The following is a 19487-nucleotide window of genomic DNA, read 5'->3' as shown; positions in this document are numbered from 1 at the left end:
TTCTGTGGGTTTGAACAAAGTTGGCCCACTCAAAATGAATTTGTAATGATCCACCCACTGAGGGTTCTGTGGGCTGCAATAGGTTAAAGCAGCATTTAATACCAGCCGATTTTGGGGAGGAAGTAAAAGAGATAGATTGCTAAAGGGCGAGGACAGACGGTGCGCGACTGGGATATTGTGTTTGACCCTTGGAAATGGACGAGGGCAGTGGAGGTCTTGTATGTGTGTGGTAATATGGGCAAGAGAAACTTACAGAATGTTTAAATGATAGGAACATTTCAGAGAGAAGATGGATGAGTGAACAGATGGGTGGCTTATACTTTGTAGCAGTAATCTCATCAATTTCAGCAAGAAGTTTGGCTCGTTTCTTTATTCCACGGTCCCTAAAGGCACAGTACCAGTTAGTTTGACTGAATCAGTGCAGCAAGCTCCAGTGTGACACAGTAGCTATAGCAGCAGAACAGCAGTAGGCCTATATCACAATGAAAACTCACTAGCACTGATATTACAATGTGGTCTCACGCAGTTCAGCCCTTTGTCAGTCAGTCTTATGAACAAAAACTAGCATTGGGGACAACAGTTTCTTGTTTTACCCCGTGTAGTAAAATACAACCCACTTTGCTTCATTAGGCCTTGATGGAAAGACAATCATTTCATATTTCCTATCCTGTCATTCACCTAGTTTGACATCTTCACAGCGTGCTGCGTGGGGCCATGGTTGTAGACATTCTTGATCCAGGAGGTCTAGCTCCAGTCCCTCCTGTCCGAGTTCGCAGCTCATAAAAGACTGTATGCTATGATCAGGCATCGTGACGGCTCGATCACGCCAACATCTGGCATGACACACAGCAATGACTGCTAATAGTTGTGATGGGTGGATTAATAAAGTGAATCTCAATCATGCGGAGTTAAACTTCTTAAACGATGCATTACTTGTTTTAACTAACGGTTCTCTCCCTCTGTCTTTCTCTGTTCCCTTTTCTAGATGTTGGAGCCTAAGGTGGATGCCCCTTCCTGTGAGCTGGGCGGAGTAGGAGGAGATCGAGGTGGTGTTTGCCTGCACCTGCCCCCCCGCAGCTCAGAAGGCGAGGAAAGCAGCCTGTACCCCTCCAGTCCCTCAGAGCCCCCAACCCTGGGCAGTCCTCACACCTCAGAGCCTCTCACCCCTTTGGATGAGATCTACATGCCTCTCGGGGGTCTGGTGGGATCTGAGGAGCGACACAAGGTGCCTCCCACACCACCTCCTTCCACCGAGAGCGAGGATTGGAGGAGCATGGAGGGGAACGAGATGGAGCTCTGGAGAGAGGTGAATGCTTTGGAGAGCAGCAGAGAGGAAGAGGAGGATGATTGGGCCAGCAGAAAGAGTGTCGGGAGTGAGGTGGAAGAGAAAGTAGAAACAGGAGATGAGGAGGGAGAGAGGAATGAGGAAGAGGTCAACCTAAACCTGGTGGTGTCCAACACAGATGAGGACAACGTCTCGGAGCCGCTAGACACCAACGCTCCCCCCTCCTCCTCCTCCTCCTCATTTGTCATCCCTGAGCTGCGCCTTGACCGCTCCTTTAGCGCCGACGCCCTCTCCTCACCCAACACTGATGAAGAAGAGTACGATGAAGAAGACGACGAGGAGTCTGATGAGGAGGAGGAGGAGGAGGACGACGAAGACGACAGCGACGATGCCTACCTGCAGCGTAGTGACAGCAAGCGCCGCAGCATGGTGGAAGGTGCCACCTGTGAGAAGCATGGAGGAGGGGGGCTCAGTGTGCAGAATTCCCTCCGCAGGCGCACCCACAGTGAGGGGAGCCTCCTGCAAGACCCCCGCACGCCTTGTTTCACCTCCGACAATGCCATCAACTGCCTGGAGGCGGGGGGAGTGCACCACAAGGGCGGCTGGACACTCCCATCACCTAAAACCCTGAAGAAAGAGCTGACCAAGAATGGAGGCTCCATGCATCAGCTGTGTATGCTGTTCTCTGGGAGGAAGGTAAGCAGCGTCACTCTGAAATAATAATATATACTGAGTCATGCAGGAATAATGTGTTAGAAATACAGATATTAAAACACAGAAACACACACTAACACCGGGATTTAGTCTGTAATAGTGCTCAAAGTATTTAAGTTTTTCTGTCTGACTTTACATGCTGTGTTTAATGTCTAAAACAGCTACATGCCTGTGTGTCTCCTCATTATTGCATCAGCAGAGCTTGAGTGATCCAACGGCTCAGCTCAAAGTTTCAGTTCCCTGGTTTCTGTAAAAAGGGTGACATCAAGTGGTAAAATAAAGCAAGTACATAGAAATCCCGCAGTCAGTGAGTGTTTAAATCTAACAAAACCATATGAGCAGTGGACCTGGACAGTCTTGTGCCTGAATTTACAGAACTATGTATACCACTAAGTCTAAAAATACTGTGTAATTGCACTTTGGAATTTCTTTTTTTCTTCTACCTAACTGGAGTTTAAAAAATATGTTTAACATGCATTCTAGCCTCAGAACATTGTATGCAGGTTAATGATGTGAAAATAATAACTGCACAATAAAAAGGCACTAATTTGCTTTTATTTAAAGCCCTGCAGAAGTGAAAAATAAGCAATCTTCTGACTCTGTGTTTCCACTACACAGCACAATTACCTTCACCTTCACGCACTACATCCCAAAACATGACAAAACAAAACAAAGACATTATTAACCCAAAACAATCAGACCAGCTGGTACTCATTCCTGCTTAAAGCTAAATGCACATTTGTTTTTTTTTTACAAAACACTTACATCTCGTCATGAAAAAGCACAAATGAATGAATGTTTACATACACCCTTATTCCATTATGTGCATACATTAGCATATGTAGCAGAGTGAAAAATGCCATCTGACAGTAAGGATAAATTCATATATGAGATAATGTGTTAAAAGGGAGGAGTGTTTCGTCCTGTGATTGACAGATTTTTGCTGAATAATTTCTTGTCAAATTAAATATATTCTTTCAATATTTGCAAATAATTACGTGTCGACTCCTATTGGAAAAAGATTTGTCATTCATTCCAGTGCAGGTTGTAGTTGTTCTAGTTGTCCAACAGAGGGAAGCATGCATCACAGCCTGTGAGCCCAGCAGTCTCACACACTGTACATTTGCATCACATCTTTTCTCACTTCACTTCGGCCAAGGTTGAGTAATGCGCAATGATTGACAAATCCCAGTGTGTCTCACTTACTACTAACTATGATGCATTGTGTTTAATAATTTCTCCAGACTTATTACACTCTTACTGGAATGCAGATCAGGCCATCATCTCTGCCCTGATTTCTCACAACGACGTTATTTATAGTAGTTTGAACTGCACACCTATTACATCACGTATGCGTTTGGCAAATGGAGAGAAAGATTATTGACAGTGATATCAGCGCTCCACAGATATCCTATATAGACTTAATGATACTCAAATGACAGAGGTGATCACATGCTCACTCAGTCATTGTAGAAAATCAGAAGCACTGCCCGGTTTTATCTGTCTCTCCTTCCACAAGTCTGTCAGCACCCTCTGTATCCTTAAATGGCAGTGTGTGAGCTGTGCTGAGGAGGAATGCAGCAGGCAGGGCTGGAACCTATTGCTCTTGGCAGATTCAAGGATAATTTTATTACCTGTTGGCGTTATGGACACTGTTACTTTGAGTCTTTTTGTTTCCATCATTCATAAATCTAGTTACATCTCCAAGTGCAGAATGCGTGTTTGCGTGGAAAGTAAAGGATACATGATAATTAGTCGTAAACTCAATCATGCACATTGTTAAAAATTGGCTTTAGCATTCAGAAATGATGATACAATTTCAAATAATTGTGTTTTTTAAAATAAATGTAATCCATTATTAATAATTAAGACGTGGTGACTGACCAGATTCACTGAAGCTTATTTTCAAAGTCACACTATTGCACAGTGCAGTTTTTGCGGTGCATATACTGTATATGCGTACGTACATTATAGAGAGATGAGTGTGATAGAGGAACAGACACAGTGTGAATCTGCTGTCTCGCGTTTTATAACGTGAAGCCCACACGTCCCTCTGTCTCTCTCTGCTTGTCGCCTCTCTTTTCTCTTGCCAGGCAGTGTTTACTTGGCCTTAAACAAGCACCGACTCTGGTCCTGTCTTTCTTTCCACTCTGCAGATTTTCCTCTCACTTGATGTCTTTAGTGGCCTATCATCAATTCAAGGACAGCCAAAGACAGACAGAGAGCAGGTCCCCAGAAAGACTGTTTGACTAAGAGATTTTCCTTGACTACTGCTTAAAAGAAATTGTATTATTCCTGCCACTGACCTGCCAAATCAAACCTGGTTTGTATGTTTCAAAACAAAGTCATAAAGTGATTCCTTAACCAAAAGTAAAAAAGAGAGAAATATAGGTTCTAAGAATTGACCTTTTGGGAGACAACATGAATATGTAGCCTTATGCAACAGGCAAAGTCATACGTTTACACAGGACCCTTTCTCTTTGTCACATTTGATAAGACCCAGTCACCAATGCTGACCATTTCAATTGGAGAACAAAGACAGAGCACTCAGCTGCACTAACATTCACCAGGATATCATTTGCCTGCTTGTTGACGACACGTTCAAATCTGTTTTTAATGGTCTATGTAAAACTTTCTAAATTTCATAGCCAAATATAGAGACGATCATTGGTTAAAGAAAAATATGACCTACAAGAGCTATGACTGGATTATAAAAATCAACAAAGAATGTTTTGCTTCTACAAGCGCCATAAAAGCACCTTTGTAACGTTCAGGTGGTAAAACACAGTTTCCAGAAGTAATATAAAAACAGAATCCACTGATCTGTTTGACAGTTTGTTGCCTCATCCCGTCCCAATTTCCATCACAAGGCGACGAGAGGCATGCAGTAAATAACCGTATAAGCCTAAACCACTGCATGCTCTTTCCAATCAGACCATTAAATAAAATGCTGTCCAAACCCTGTTCAAAACCTCAAATCTTTCCAGACACCACACTATCCATCATCTTGTTTTAGTTTTGTCAATGTGTTGCAACAGACCCGAGTGGATCTGACCCTCTGCTCCAGGCTTAAGCAGACCAAACATTTTGTTTATGGGGTCTAAATGTTTGTTTGAAATGTGGATAAATATCGGCAGTCTTTCCAGATGTTTGGGGAGGACGGACGGACACAATTTTAATGTGTTTACTGGTGGTTGTGTGACGGCTTTCATTCCTGCTCTGTGTCAAGGATACGCATGAGTGCATAGTATAAAAAAAAAGAAAATAGATTTGCATGATTTTTATACTTGAAAACAGGTTTGCTAACAGCTGGTACTGCCGGTATGCACAGACACACACACACACACACACACACACAAGCGCTTACATACACTCAGAAACACAAATAGAGTTGGTATGTTACATACCATCCTAAGGGATGTATAAAAAAAAACACCTTCCAGCCAGGTGACTAACATTAGCACAGATCTGATTTGCAATTTGCACAAAGTTTTGTTCCAGTGAGGAACAAAATCAAACAGAACTGATAAACCAACATTTGCTTCTCTCGTTATATCATCACTCCTCCTTTTTAGGATACGATCTAGATTTAAAACAGTAAAAACAATAGTTAATTAAGAGGGATGAAGATGAAGTCTCTTTTTTTGGCTTGAACGACATTCAAAAAGGCAATTTACATTTAACGCTGGTGCACTGTGCAAACAAACATCAACATATTCCTGTCTGAAACAAAGCTGTAGGATATTGCAGAACTACATGTTCCATATGAACATTATGCTGTCATCGATGTACGAACAATTAGTTTGCAAACATTACTATTATTTTTTGTTCTTGTGTTATTATTTTTTTTCTGCATCCATATGCGTAAAGCTTTAAAAATGAAAGCTAATATTAATTTTTAAACAAATAAACAAGTTTCGACTGACCTATACAACTAAAAAGTTGTTGTTTTATGGGCTTTATGGGCTAGACATCAGTTGCAACGTCAATAACAGTACAGTAAGGTGTCTGTGCCATTACATCTGTTTTACCTTATAAAGATACCTTTTTAGGAATAGTGTATATACAGAGGGGAAAGTACACAAAAACATGTTTGGAATTTTGTACCTGCAGTATCTTCAATTTCCTGGATAAACCGGATAAACAGTTAGAGGAAAACATTCTATTTTAGGCCTATGTAGAAAAATATTAGTAAACTTGGTGTGCTGTGAAGTTTTCCTTAAGTACCTCAGCTACATGTCTAGACCTTCAGCGGACTTCCAAAGACAAATTATCAGCGCTGACTTCTCCTCATTCCCCCGGCCCTAATGTGCATGTTCCTTGTAGTTAATTTATCTCAAATGTGATCCTATGAAAGAGCAAAGCACTTGTTGATATCAAGACTGTGATACGTCCTCTACATGGGTCAGCGTGCATGTCCAGAGCTAATAATAGTATAATATTTTAATGAATTAAATGCATGAGAGGTTCGTGGAAACCAGTTAAAAACACTAAATATTCAAGTGTTGTTTTGCCCAAATAATCAAATAAAAGATTCCACAGGTCATTTGAATTGATAGTGTTGCAGGTAAACAATAGTTTGTTTTGTTGGTTTGACTGTACAGTGAATGGCCTGGAAGGGACAAAAGGTCCCCAGGGTTGAAATCCATGTGGGATGCAGCCAGGGTGAATATGTCCAGTGAAATTCTAAATGAGTAATGTGTAAATATTTACTGTGCACACTGAGCAAGCTTTCAGGACAGTCAACAGAGGGTCCAGTCACTCAAGTATCTATTGACAAAAAAATGCAAAAGGAACTGAATGTGATGTTTTCAGTTTATGTTGTTTTATTGCACGTTACACAACCACACACAACCAATGGTCCTCTCACACACATGCACACTCTACTTATTGCATTATATAGGTATTTTGAGATCATTCAAAGAAATTGACCCTTTGCTAAGGTTTGCCCTCCTTAGTTAGTGTTGCATTGCTTTCAATTATAACACGGCACATACGCAGTTCATTTTGATTTAACACAGAGGCCATATAAAGCCGGCTTCTCATTTCTTGCCGACAACGTCAATTTTATTGGCTGAAATGTCAACGGTCGCCAGCAGATTTTCATCAACTGTAGATAGCTCGCGTTAGCTAGCGTTAGCGTTAGCTAGCGTTAGCTCATTAGCTAACACCATTAATTGGTGGGAAACTCCACAAAGAAATGGAAATAAAGGAGTAGCGTTATTCTTGTATTGCAGGATAGGCCCTGTTGGGATAAATAAACATAATTGGAGCAGCACATGGGTTAGATTTATTGTTTCACTTTTACTAGAGGCTTTGAGGACTCACTGGTAATGAGTTTTAGCTGGAGTTACAAATAAATACCAGAACAGAACAGCTTGGAAATAACAATAGGTCACTGCTCACATTAACACAGATAAACACACTGTTCAATCCGTTCCTTACACTTTTGCGCTTGTGTTTTCTTTGGTTTTGGAGAGGCTTATAAAAAAGAAACGACCCTCAAAACTCTTAACATACAAAGAATCGCTCTTACTGGACTCTCGAGCGTCAACATGTGGGGACATTAGAACTCTATACGCCTGTCGTATGCTTGTTTAATTGCTGTTTAGAAAGTAGTTTTTTGTATCCTGTTGACTAAATATACATATATTTCTGGGCTGGTGTTTTCTGACAGACTGAGACAAGTACATACAATATTGTGGCTTCATAGATAGCCAGCCACACAGACAGGAAGTCATTGTCAGTTGAGCAAACGTGATAAGAAATAAGAGTCTTCTGGGAATCTTGACATTTATTGTGACTTTGACTGTCAAATGAAATAACTGCTTCTTATTATATAAATGATTCACATCTGCATATTATATTTATTTCTTCCCTGCTAAAAGTCAGGATGACATTAAATGTGTTTTCGCAAAAATAATTTAGATTTTTAAAAATATGTGTGTGTAAATGAGTTTTACAGATGATGGACGTCTAATACGGCCATTACACTTCATATTTGAATTAATTTGAAATAGTATGAAAGACACAGAAAGAGGCAAATAAAACCTTTTTATTGTATGTCTGAAAGAAACATTTATCTTTACTGTAGATTCATTAAAGGGTTCAAAACTCAAAGTGCTCATATGGGTTCGGAGTCAGATTTGTTTTCTCACAACACCTGCAGGATTATTTAAGATTATTTCCCAAAACAAAGTAATACGCTTTTGCCATTTTTTTCCAAAGCTCCCACATGGCCAAAAAAACATGCTTTCTCTCTCTCTCACTCTTTCTCTGTACTACACTCAGTAGGCTCCATGTGCACACATTCCTACCACAAGCATTCCTCTTGATTCTTTTTTTGGCAATTGTTTGGCTGTTTGTGATTATAGTTTTTTTTTAATGAGCTACCTGGATAGTTAATGCAGTGAACTGTGTGTGTGGGAACCTGCTGTTTCCATCCATTCACTCCCGATATTCGTGTAACACAATGATAATGAAGGATATAATAGCTCCCTTTGATTCAAAATTTTTTTTTTCCTGTAAGTCAATTTGGAACAGAGGAATACAAGCAAAAGTCAAACGTTAAATGTCAGCACACAGCGGTCTCTGCCTCAGTACTTGTAACTCAATACTCAGGGTAACAGATTGCTCTATGCATGACACTTGCTAACAGTGCTGACATTTGAAAAAAATAGTGAAAACAGGGATACTGTTACTCGTGAGTGATATAAATGGAGGACGATATAACACAATGCAGTCTGCCAAAGGCTGTAAATGGCGCAACAGGCCATTGTTTTAGTTAGTCTCAGCTGGTTTAACTGATCAAATAAAGACGATGATAATGAACATGACTAATACAATAACGGAAAGGAACATTCAACATAAGTGTAATGGCAATTTTCCAATTTCCAATAATTTAATGTTCCAATGTTCTTATACCATCTACATCTGTCTGTGTGTCTGTGTGTTCTTACGCAGAGAAAGAGTTTCCGGTAGATTTTGAGCCTGTGAAGTTTTGTTTGTAGGTTTATTGCAGATGTAAAAGGTGGTGAACATACAGAGTTTCCCAGTGCTGTAGCGTAGTTGTAGCATTAGCGTAGTTCCGGTTGTAGATATGGATGGTTTTACGGTTCTATGGATGTCGGTTTGTGTCTGATTGTCTGTCTGATTGTCTGTCTGTTCGGTTCGGTTCTGTCGGGTGAGTCTGTTCGGGTCTATAGCTGCCCCCTTATATACAGACAGCCTAGTGCATTTGATCACCGCCACTAAGTATCCAAAATAGTATTGCAGCGCTTAAACCAAATAATAATAAATTCCAACAATAATAATAAATGGCTTCTACAATAAGATTATTTGGTAAGAAAAGGATTATGCAGCTGGTATTATGAGAAATCACATCTCCTCAGTGACCTTTAAATGATGACGCTGTTCAGGGCTTTGATGATGTCTTTCTTTAGTAAGATGTGATGGCCTGATGTCACGGCACTTTGTTACCGGACCTATTTCAGCGGACACGTGGTTTCTGCCCACCATAGTGCCCTACAACGTATGCAGTTAGGTGATTAAGTGACAGGACTTTGGATACTGTCACTGGTACTAATACACTGGTACTGACGTTGGCCGAATACAAGAGAGGATCCAGAAGGCCCCTTGTTTCATAGTTGTGTCTTGCGTGTGTTTGAATAAAGGTGTTTACAGCGCTCGTTGTCATAGCAGTAGTTTGGCCGAATCGGGAAACGATTACATAAATGTTGATAGATGGTTTCTCGCATATACACACATGCACAACACACACTGGCACACACAAAATCACACTCAGTAGACTTTGGATCACAAATATTGAAAGATACTGAGTAACCTAACCTGACAATAGATGATGAACTCTGACTATACTAAAATAGATAAATACTACATCAAAAAGAATAAAGGAGGCCGAGCTAGAGACCTGCAATACTTTGTCCGGCAGTGGCTCAGTCAGTAGGGGCTTGGACTGTGAGCCGTAGGGTTGATGGTTCAAGTCACCGACCTGACCAAAAAAAAAAGAGTGTGACTGCTACTTGGAGAGGTCCCAGTTCACCTCCTGCCCTGCCGTGGTGCCCTTGAGCAAGGCACCTGACATCCCCCTTCCCTCACTCCCCGGGCAGCTGTACATTAGCTGCCCACTGCTCCTAGTAGTAGACTCCTGGTACTAGGATGGGTTAAAAGCAGAGAACAAATCTCACTGTGTGTGTTGTGTGCTCTGCATGTGTGACCATTAAAGAGAGGGTTACATCCCTCTAAATCTTAAATCTTAAACACTTTAACTTTGATATCGTGCAGTGTTTCAACCCTAATAATGTTCTTGAACATTGTGTTCAGGGTGGAGAGGGGCCATGCTTTCGGTATTAAATATCCAGGTTCAATTCCCAACCCATACCAAGCATTATCTTATCGAGTTATGATAGATACTTATCTAATTCTACCACAACCAGAGCCTTTAATTTACCTTAAACTAATTATTATACTTGGCTAAACTCTGAGCCCAAAAAATATGTTTTACTAGGAAAACACAGTAACACATGGGATGGAAATTTGATCTCTCAAACCAGATGGTGACTTCAGTTATGAAATCAAAACTTGCACCTTTAAATGCTCACCCACTACCAGCTTAGAAAGCCTTGTGCATATTGTTCAGCTTGTGTAGGATACACAACCTTTTGTCCAAGTCCCTGTGTGTTCTGTCTCTGGAGGAAAAGACGTCAAGAACGCAGTGTACTTCCATCTGCATGCCAGTTTTTTGTTCCACATTAGCACGTAACCCTAGCTAGGTTAACATTTATGACACACACAACTTTGTAACAGCACATGCAGAAAACACACACACACACACACACACACACACACACACACACACACACACACACACACACACACACATAATCACACACACGCTATCACTCACTCACTCAGAAGGCAGGAGTCAGGGTGAACAATGCTGGTAGGATGATGGGGACCACACACGCTGTCCTCACAAGATGGGAACAGGGTCAAGGAAACAATCAGCCCTGGAGATAGAGATGGAAACATCAAAGTCCTCTCCTCATTATGAAATAAAACATTTAGTCAGATTGAAAATGTAGATGTCAACCTAAGGATTGCTGCTTCTGGCTGTTTCCTGCTATGAGTACAACAAATTGTACTATGTCCCACATTTAATCAATTCTAAACCCATTCAGTTTGCCTGTAAGACAGCGTCTATCTTTCTGTCTGTTCTTGCCTGGCATTCATTTTAATTTCTCACCATTTATGAAATAAATCATATTAATTAATACATTAATACATAGAATAAATAAATCATATTCATTAATAAATCATATTAATTAATAAATCATATTAATTAATAAATAAATAATTATGTTTTTTTTGCTCTAAACTGCGTAAATTATCTTCAAAATCTAATTTCTGGAGTTGTGTTTTTTGATACAGTTTGAACTACTGAACCACCTTTAATGCTTTTGTTTGGGACATTTTGTTCAGTAAACAACTGATAATACACAAGCGCACAAGCTCTGTTTGCTCTGTTATTGTCAAAAAGATGAAATGATATACCTCAAATCATCAAAGTACACCAGGAGCTTGACTTTTGTTTTAACTTGTTTTGTCACAATAGACACAATTGTTTCTTGTAGTGCTGGTTGGAGTCTGGAGTTTCTCTCTAGAAGGCCTTGACGAGCAGTTCATCATTCATTGTATTGTATGATTTACTTACCGCCTTCTTTTTATTTATGCATCAGTTTACTTTTTAATATGTATGTTTAAGAAAATGTAGTTTGAGGCTTGGCGCTCGGACTCCAGCTTCACGCTATACACACGGCTTTAATCTTGTCTGGCACTCCACAAATAGAGGCCACAGTGTTTACTTCCACTGTGAGGTGAAGCACTACCTTTACATGAGCGTGTGTGTGATCGACATCATTCCCTGGCTGCCACGGTCTGACTCTCATTCGCAGCATTCCTCCCTTCCCTCCCAAATGCCATACATCTCACCTCAACGTGCATGCTGCTTTCCAAGAAATCATTTTTGCTTGTCTGGAAATTATTGGCTGTGAATAGAACTCCCGTTGCCAATAATTGGCCAAAAGTAGCACCTGTACCTCACAACACTTTAAGTAGATATTACAATTATACTTCTCAAGGTGTTACCCCGCTGTGCTCAGTGCTTCGGAGCTGTCTGCAGGGACTGCACGGGGATTGAATATGTAGAGGGATTGGCACGCAGCCCCGCGCTGCAACGTCAAGGCAGTGACAATGTGATTGACGTCACTCACATAAATGTTTCAAAAACAGTAGTGCAATTAAGCATGAGCAATGCAGTTCTGCATATCAACATTACTTCACCCTTGTAATACGCACATAACAATACCAGGAATGTTGTTTGTATATTATTAAGTCATTAAACAATGGTATATTATACAAATAAACACCTGTATGACCTCTGTGGATAGAAAATAGTGACACACTTTTAAAGCATGTTAAATCCTTGATCACTGTCATGGTTATTTATTATAAGACAGTGATACAGTCCAGTAATTACTCTATGATAAATGACTGTGCAACTGTAATAACTACACAAAGATATTTGGATTCTGCAATTAAACCCGACAACCTAATCTTTCAAACCAAACACAATGAAAACACACAAAGGACTGTTTGACTGCATATTGCTTTTCTTTTCTTTTCTTTTTTTCAGCAATTAAAGCCGGTAGTAAGATCGATGCCGTTGTTAGGGGCATGTGTCACTAATATGTTCTTACTGTTGCGTCATCACTGCAAGTGACGAATACATCATCTGTGCTAATTGCCTTATGAGACTGTCTGCCAACAGATTGCAGGCTTTGATTAAAAATGCATAACTGTCATTAAGCTATTTAAAACAAATTATATAATATATGTAGCCAGTGTAGCATTAAAAGAAACATATATATTAGTGGTTCGCCACCATTGTGGCTGCAGGCAATTGAATCATTGGACCATTATTGCTCCTGATGGCCGGTCTGTGCAAAACGGTCAGCTTTGGAAAGATTTGTGAGGCTGCGGCCATTGAAATTCCAAGCAGAAAGATCATCCGCTAGTCAGGAAATGTCAATGACATTTTTAATAGATAGTTCCAGGCCTGAGTAACCTGCCAGCTTTTCAGAGCAGCTCAGAGAAGTGACTTTTGAACGAGCATTGTTCATTAAAATCCGGTGACATGGGAAGTACTTATGCAGGAAGCAGCCATCTCCTGAGCGGTGCTGAATAACAGGAGGCACAGGAGAGTCAGATTAAGTAAAGAAAACACACACACACACACACACACACACACACACACACACACACACACACACACACACACACACACACACACACACACTGGTCTGTCTCTCTCTCTCTCTCTCTCTGAGTGTGGTAAAATGTGCAGACAATGCACCTTTTGTGTCTGCTTTCATTATGTAGTTTGAGTAGGAATGAGTCAGTATCCTGTCTGCGGGGAACTGAGTTTATTTTCAGATATTACTGAATATTGTGGTTTTGTACTGTACGTGTGTATTTTGTGTGTGAGTGTATGTTAGCAGCTGCCATCTAATTACATTATAAGTTATAGGCATGCACATAAACACACACACACACACACACACACACACACAGTTTTTCTTTACCCCAAAATGTCCTTTTATTTGTAAAGGAAGTACAATATTTCCTGTGATATATGTAGAGGCAAACACATCAGGGAAGTTTTCTAAAGCCTTTTATAAAACACTGTGAGTTCTGCATTTGATTTTGTGATTTCTCACCGTCATTTTTGGACTTTTATTAATCTTTTTTTATCTATCTTGTTGTATTTTCTGGCTCTCATAAAGGCTCCATTGTTTCCCCCAATGGCTTTTGGAAAGAGAGCCCAGTCTTCTGTTTTTTGTCTCCTTTTTTTATTTTCTTTCAACTCGCTGGCCAAGATCTACGAGGAAGTGCAGACACTTATCAAGGGCAAGAAATTGCCAACATTATCATCAAACAAGCAAGCTGTGTCCAGTTATTGGCTTGGTTAACTAACACCGGTTATGCGACTGATGTGCTATTAAGCTCCAACATAGAAAGAGGCAGAGAGACATGTTTTCCCAGATAGAAGAAATAAAATAGAAGTTAAGAACTTAAATATAATTGTATAATTGCATGATAAAGTTTTCACTTTTGTCATTTAAATTTTTTTTCTGTAGTTACAATGTGTCAACACAATCAAAAGACTAACAGGCTAATCTAAATACAAGTGAGTTATATTCATCCACCATAGTGCAAACCATCCTGCGCTTTTTATTTATTTTTAGCCAGGACGCCTTTAATAAATTGATTAATTTCTGAGATGCTGTCGAAGGGCTGTTTTATGTGCAACACAGGCAATGTGGCCACAACATAAAAGATTATTCATGCATAACCAACATGTGTAGAAGCGTTTTTTTGTATTGTGACATGAGGTATTAGTGTTAGTTTTTTTAGGTGCAGCAAATGCAGTCACAGTTGGAGTGTAAACTATGTGTTAATTGCAAGAACTTGTTTCAGCAAAGCGGTCACAGTTTAGTAAAGGGATCCATTGTCCAAATGTTAGGAGCTTCTTACATGTTAGGACAGCAATGCAGCTCTCGTGAATCCAGGAGTAGATAAGAGTAATGTTAGTCTAAATGAAGAAAGCTCATGAAATGCTCACACCTACTCATACCCAAGATGTGTCTCTCATTCAATTCATCCTCTGAGAAGTGTTATAAACACAAACATGAACTGATTCACTTTCAATTTGTCGTATTAAAACAATCTGCTATGTTGGATGCTGCATCCTAATAAGTTGTTTACATGAGCCCAACACTCAAACAAAAAACTGCGAGTGATAACTGAGCCACTGTTGTGTATTTCCTATTCGTTGTCACATTATTGAAGATAGCGAAGGACGTTGATGCTAAAAGGAATGCTTCTATTTTTAGTAAGGAACAAAAAGCAGGAATTAAATAATAATAATACAAATTTGAAATAGAAAATATTGTTTTAATGGCACATGGCTCTAAATACACTATGACCCAGGTTTTCTGCATACCAAATAGCAGATGCATCTAGGGAATTAAAAATATTGCCGTCTGGTTTGGAAAGTCACATGGAGATAATCATTGGGATCATTTCTTCCTCTATTTGTGCACTTTATAGATTCCACATCCTGATAAACATGTGATTTTGGTTAAGCCTGTAGTGCACTCTTTTTCTTTTCTTTAATTGGATAAAGTGAAAGTAAATGCAAACAGAAGAACCTTAAGCAACAAATGTTTCCCTCGGTTTTCTCACAGATATTAGCTTCACAAATGCTCTTAGAACATAAGGTTTGAATCACATTTAACCCCATTAATCCCTGGTTATCAATGTTAACACAAGTCCCAGGTCTGTAAGCTCAGTACAAATCACTGCAAAGGAATTATACCAGACCTTGAGTAAATACAGTATAACGTTTTACTTATGTAGTATATTAAAAGATGCCATATTTACTTGATATCTAATGACATTACAGCATCTTTAACAAGAACTACCACTGGGAAACTGGGTTTCAATAAAACAGTCGCCTATTGTCTACTACAATGTGCAGTAGAGCTGCTTCTTAAGTCATAGTCTAGCCTTCACTGTGGACAAGACATAGAGATTTATGAAAGTACATCAGGCATTAAGCCTCGTAGATATTTCCCTCGCTCCGCGTCCGCAGACAGCTGCGGTTGTGCATGCAGTTCCATTCATACTACAATTGAGGGTCCACATCGGTCTGGCAAATTTTCTGATCCATACTTCATTCCAGTTGATGACCCTGCTGTGCGTTTGCCAGGAGTTCAACACCATTTGGCTGTCTTTGTATGCCTTCAACGTTTCTTTATATAAATGTGGGTAACGGCCGTAATACAACCGCTCTTCAAAACAATCCTTCTTCTTCTTCTTCTCCTTCTTCTTCTTCTTCTTCTTCTTCATCTTCGTCTTCGTCTTCGTCTTCTTCTTTCTTCTTTCTTCTTTCTTCTTTCTTCGTCTTCTTCTTCCTTCGTCTTCTTCTTCTTCTTCTTCTTCTTCTTCTTCTTCTTCTTCTTCTTCTTCTTCTTCTTCTTCTTTGCCAAACCAGCTAGAGGTGCAGATGCCACCAACTAGATTGGAGTGTGGAATGAAAGTGGAGCATGCGTAGTCGGTGCGCTTGCTCAGCGTAAAATCCCCATGTACACACATTTTTGGGCTGAATGTGGACGGACCTTACAGACATGGCAGACGACGGTAAATTCAACTTCCATCTTCCACCTAGTTCTAGTGTCAAAGTCTCATTCAGAATGTATTGTTGAGAGGCTATAACAGGATAATAATACTGCAATATATCGGTACCTGTATAGCAATTGTTAAAACCTATGTTCATATCTAAACTTATCAGCATCAGAGCGACAGTTTAAAAGGGGTATGACACACACACACACACACACACACACACACACACACACACACACACACACACACACACACACACACACACACAGAGTAGAGGCACACAATGTCAGGAAACTAGGGTCTAACATGTAGCAGCACTATAAGGCTGCACTAAACGAAATGGGAGATTGTCTCGGTCCCATAACATTGTTTAGACGCCAGTTTGTCAATTTGTTTTCAAATAAAAGAAGAAACGATGGAATGAGAAGGAAGGAAGCAGCCTGAGGGAGGTCTGATGAAGAAAAACAGCAGGGGTTGAGGGGTTGTACTGGTGAGAAGAAGTTTAAATACGCAAATACCAATATTCATTTCTTCACCTCTGGGATTTTGGGTTGTTGGAGTCTAGGTCAAGAATGTTTCAGAGCTGTGTTTACAATATTTTTCCTCCAATGTGTTTGTTAGTCCAGAGCACAAGTGAAGAATGTGCCGTTTGTTGAGACAAAGACAGTCATATTGTCTTTGTCTTATCGGGAAATAGCAGCCCATTGGCGTTCTAAACTTCTCTCCCAACCACACACACTATTCTCCCTTACATTTGGCTGAACGTCTCGTTCATACGTGTCTATAAATGTTAATATTTATATTTTGAACTTTCTTTTGCATTGCCAGAAACGTGTTTGCCCATATGATTGCCTTCACACGTGCATGCATGTGTAGGTACATAAGACCGTATAAATGGCTACAAAAACATGTGTGCGGCAGACATGCAGCCAGCTTAAACCTTATCTGTGTATCTGCACAGCCATCCCACAACCCTTAACGGCGTGTCAACATCTGCATCACACGCTCGGGGGGGCTATAACGTCATGTGGTCTTTGGCAGATTCTGTGTTTTCTTACTGTCTTCAGTGAGGCATGTGTGGAGTCTATACACATGAGCATGCACACACACACACACACAAGCACACACTAGGGCTATTTTTAGAAAATACTTTTTTATGCACCACTGGTTATTGCCTGGCAGTCTGGGTGTGTGTGTGTGTGTTGTGTGGTGTGTCAAAGTCTCTTTTGTGTGTAGGGGGGCCCGGGTGGGGTCTGGTTGAGAAAAAGAGAAACATAGAAACCTGAGAATAGACCTGAAGATTTGGCTCTTTTAACAACAGAAAACTAGAGACAATCTTGCGATGGGATCACACCAACTGCAACGAAAAATCAGTAAAGTGGTGGGATAAAGGGTCCCTACTTCCGGCGCTCTTGCTCAGACCACACTCATCTTCAAACTCGTACTTAATTTCGATGTCAACTACAAACTTGCAAAGTTTTTTGATGCCAAATCCATCCAGGGGTGTAAAGTGGGAGGGCCAAGGGCCCCTTTCGCTCCCCTTGCTGGGACTGCACCCATCTTCGAACTCAACCTTCATTTTGATCTCAACTACACATCTGTAAAGTTTCTTGCACGGTTGCCACGCAATCGCAGTCAGTAAATCTGTTCACACACATACTCACAGAGTATTTTAATAATAAGGTAGTAAAGTAGAAATACATCCTTAAAAAAAAGTTTAATATGACTCAAAACTATTCTGTGTTTTGCGTCTAGCCCTGTTGCAATTGGTTGCGGTTGAGATTGCAATTCAGTGTTAGGCTGGTAGTGAATAATTTAAGCAATTGTTGTCCTGTTGTTTCCATCCTCACTACAAATGGGAACTTTACGTCCCTGACCCAATTAGGTGTTGTATCTGGTGTGGTCCCATAAAGTAAGAGAGTAAAGTAAATACCTTTCATGGGTACTTCTGGTCTCAGAACATATTCTGTTTTATGATCTATCTGTGGCCTCAGCTTTTCTCACTGCTCCTGCTTGGATGCCATCCACATTGTTCTTTCAATACCTCTGCAGATGTGGTCAGTAGTGTTAGTGTGCTGATTCATTCAAACAGTGTGCCTACTTTACATTATGATTCTAAAAATGTATCTAATTAGCCCCTTGCTGATGCTAGTTGTAGCAAGAAAGCAGACACATTTAACTATGTGTGTGTGTGTATGTGGATCGCATCCAGCTGGAACATAGCATTCTGGTGTGAATGAGCATCCAGGTCTTACATGCAGACAGCAAACCGAACAAAGGCTGCCCCATCAAGCAGACAATCCTCCTCTACAATCTACAATGGCCACACAGCATTTGTTGAATAATCCTGTCCTGGGGGCTACATCAGGACAAATGTCTCTGGAGAACTCAGAGTCTGTGTCATTTTCCAATTGTTTTCTATGGTTTCAGGGGAAAGCCCAGCCGATGGCTCCATAGGGACCGGGACTTCCCTGTTGAGCTGTTCCCGCTGAGATTACTGATTAGATTTTAATGTCTCTCAAGACTCTCGATGACTTTATACATGCTCATCCAGGCTAATATGACCTGTGTTTGTAGCTGTTTTCTAAAGCTGGAGGGTGTACAATATATCAAATACAACTGGTTCAAATTGTGTAACTCTTGAAGAACTGGTGCAGTTTTCTGAATTCAAAGTTTGAATCTATTCTAGAGAGTGAATGACTTAATGCCTGTTCATCATATCTACAGCTGGCTTTTCCAAAACATTTATCTTGTTTAAATACCTTCAAGCTCCAATAATCATCACCAAATATCATCATGTTGTCACTATGCTTGGTTAAGAAATACAACATTAGCTTGCAAACATATACTAATGTATATAGACACACATACACACACTGTACATTTTGACAGGTCTTTGAACCCATCAAACAGCAGCTCTAAAAATATTTTGTCCCTGCTCTTAGCTTGTACGTATTTTTAGACTGTTCCTACATAACATACACTCATTCACCTTTCTCAGTCAACTGTGACTTCAGTAAGAGTGCATCATGCGTAGACTTCCTGTCATCACATCTTAGTCTCCTGTAGAAGGAGGATTTATGAAAGGATGCATATATGCATTCAAAGACACTGGCAATTCATATTCATTATCAAGGAATTAGCAGGAAACCAGTAGGTCTTTCATTAACAATGCTACAATCAACATTATATTGATCCACATCAGCAATGAGTAATGTCT

The 19487-nt window shown here is 40.1% G+C and overlaps 1 protein-coding gene across 5 annotated transcripts in view; it reads left to right on the top strand.

Annotated features, from left to right (window-relative positions):
• The window catches only part of rgs3a (regulator of G protein signaling 3a), a 129363-nt gene that overhangs the window by 94221 nt on the left and 15655 nt on the right, over nt 1-19487 (top strand). For all 5 annotated transcript variants that reach the window (XM_029445068.1, XM_029445066.1, XM_029445069.1 and 2 more), the window contains one exon: nt 986-1981. In XM_029445068.1, coding sequence (XP_029300928.1) covers nt 986-1981 — 996 coding nt within the window. The remainder of the gene's footprint in view (nt 1-985; nt 1982-19487) is intronic.

This window comes from Cottoperca gobio, chromosome 12, assembly GCF_900634415.1.
Source record: "Cottoperca gobio chromosome 12, fCotGob3.1, whole genome shotgun sequence".
NCBI classification, from domain to species: Eukaryota; Metazoa; Chordata; class Actinopteri; order Perciformes; family Bovichtidae; genus Cottoperca; species Cottoperca gobio.
Note: the sequence above shows the minus strand (reverse complement) of the source record. Positions and strands in the feature narration are given on the sequence as shown.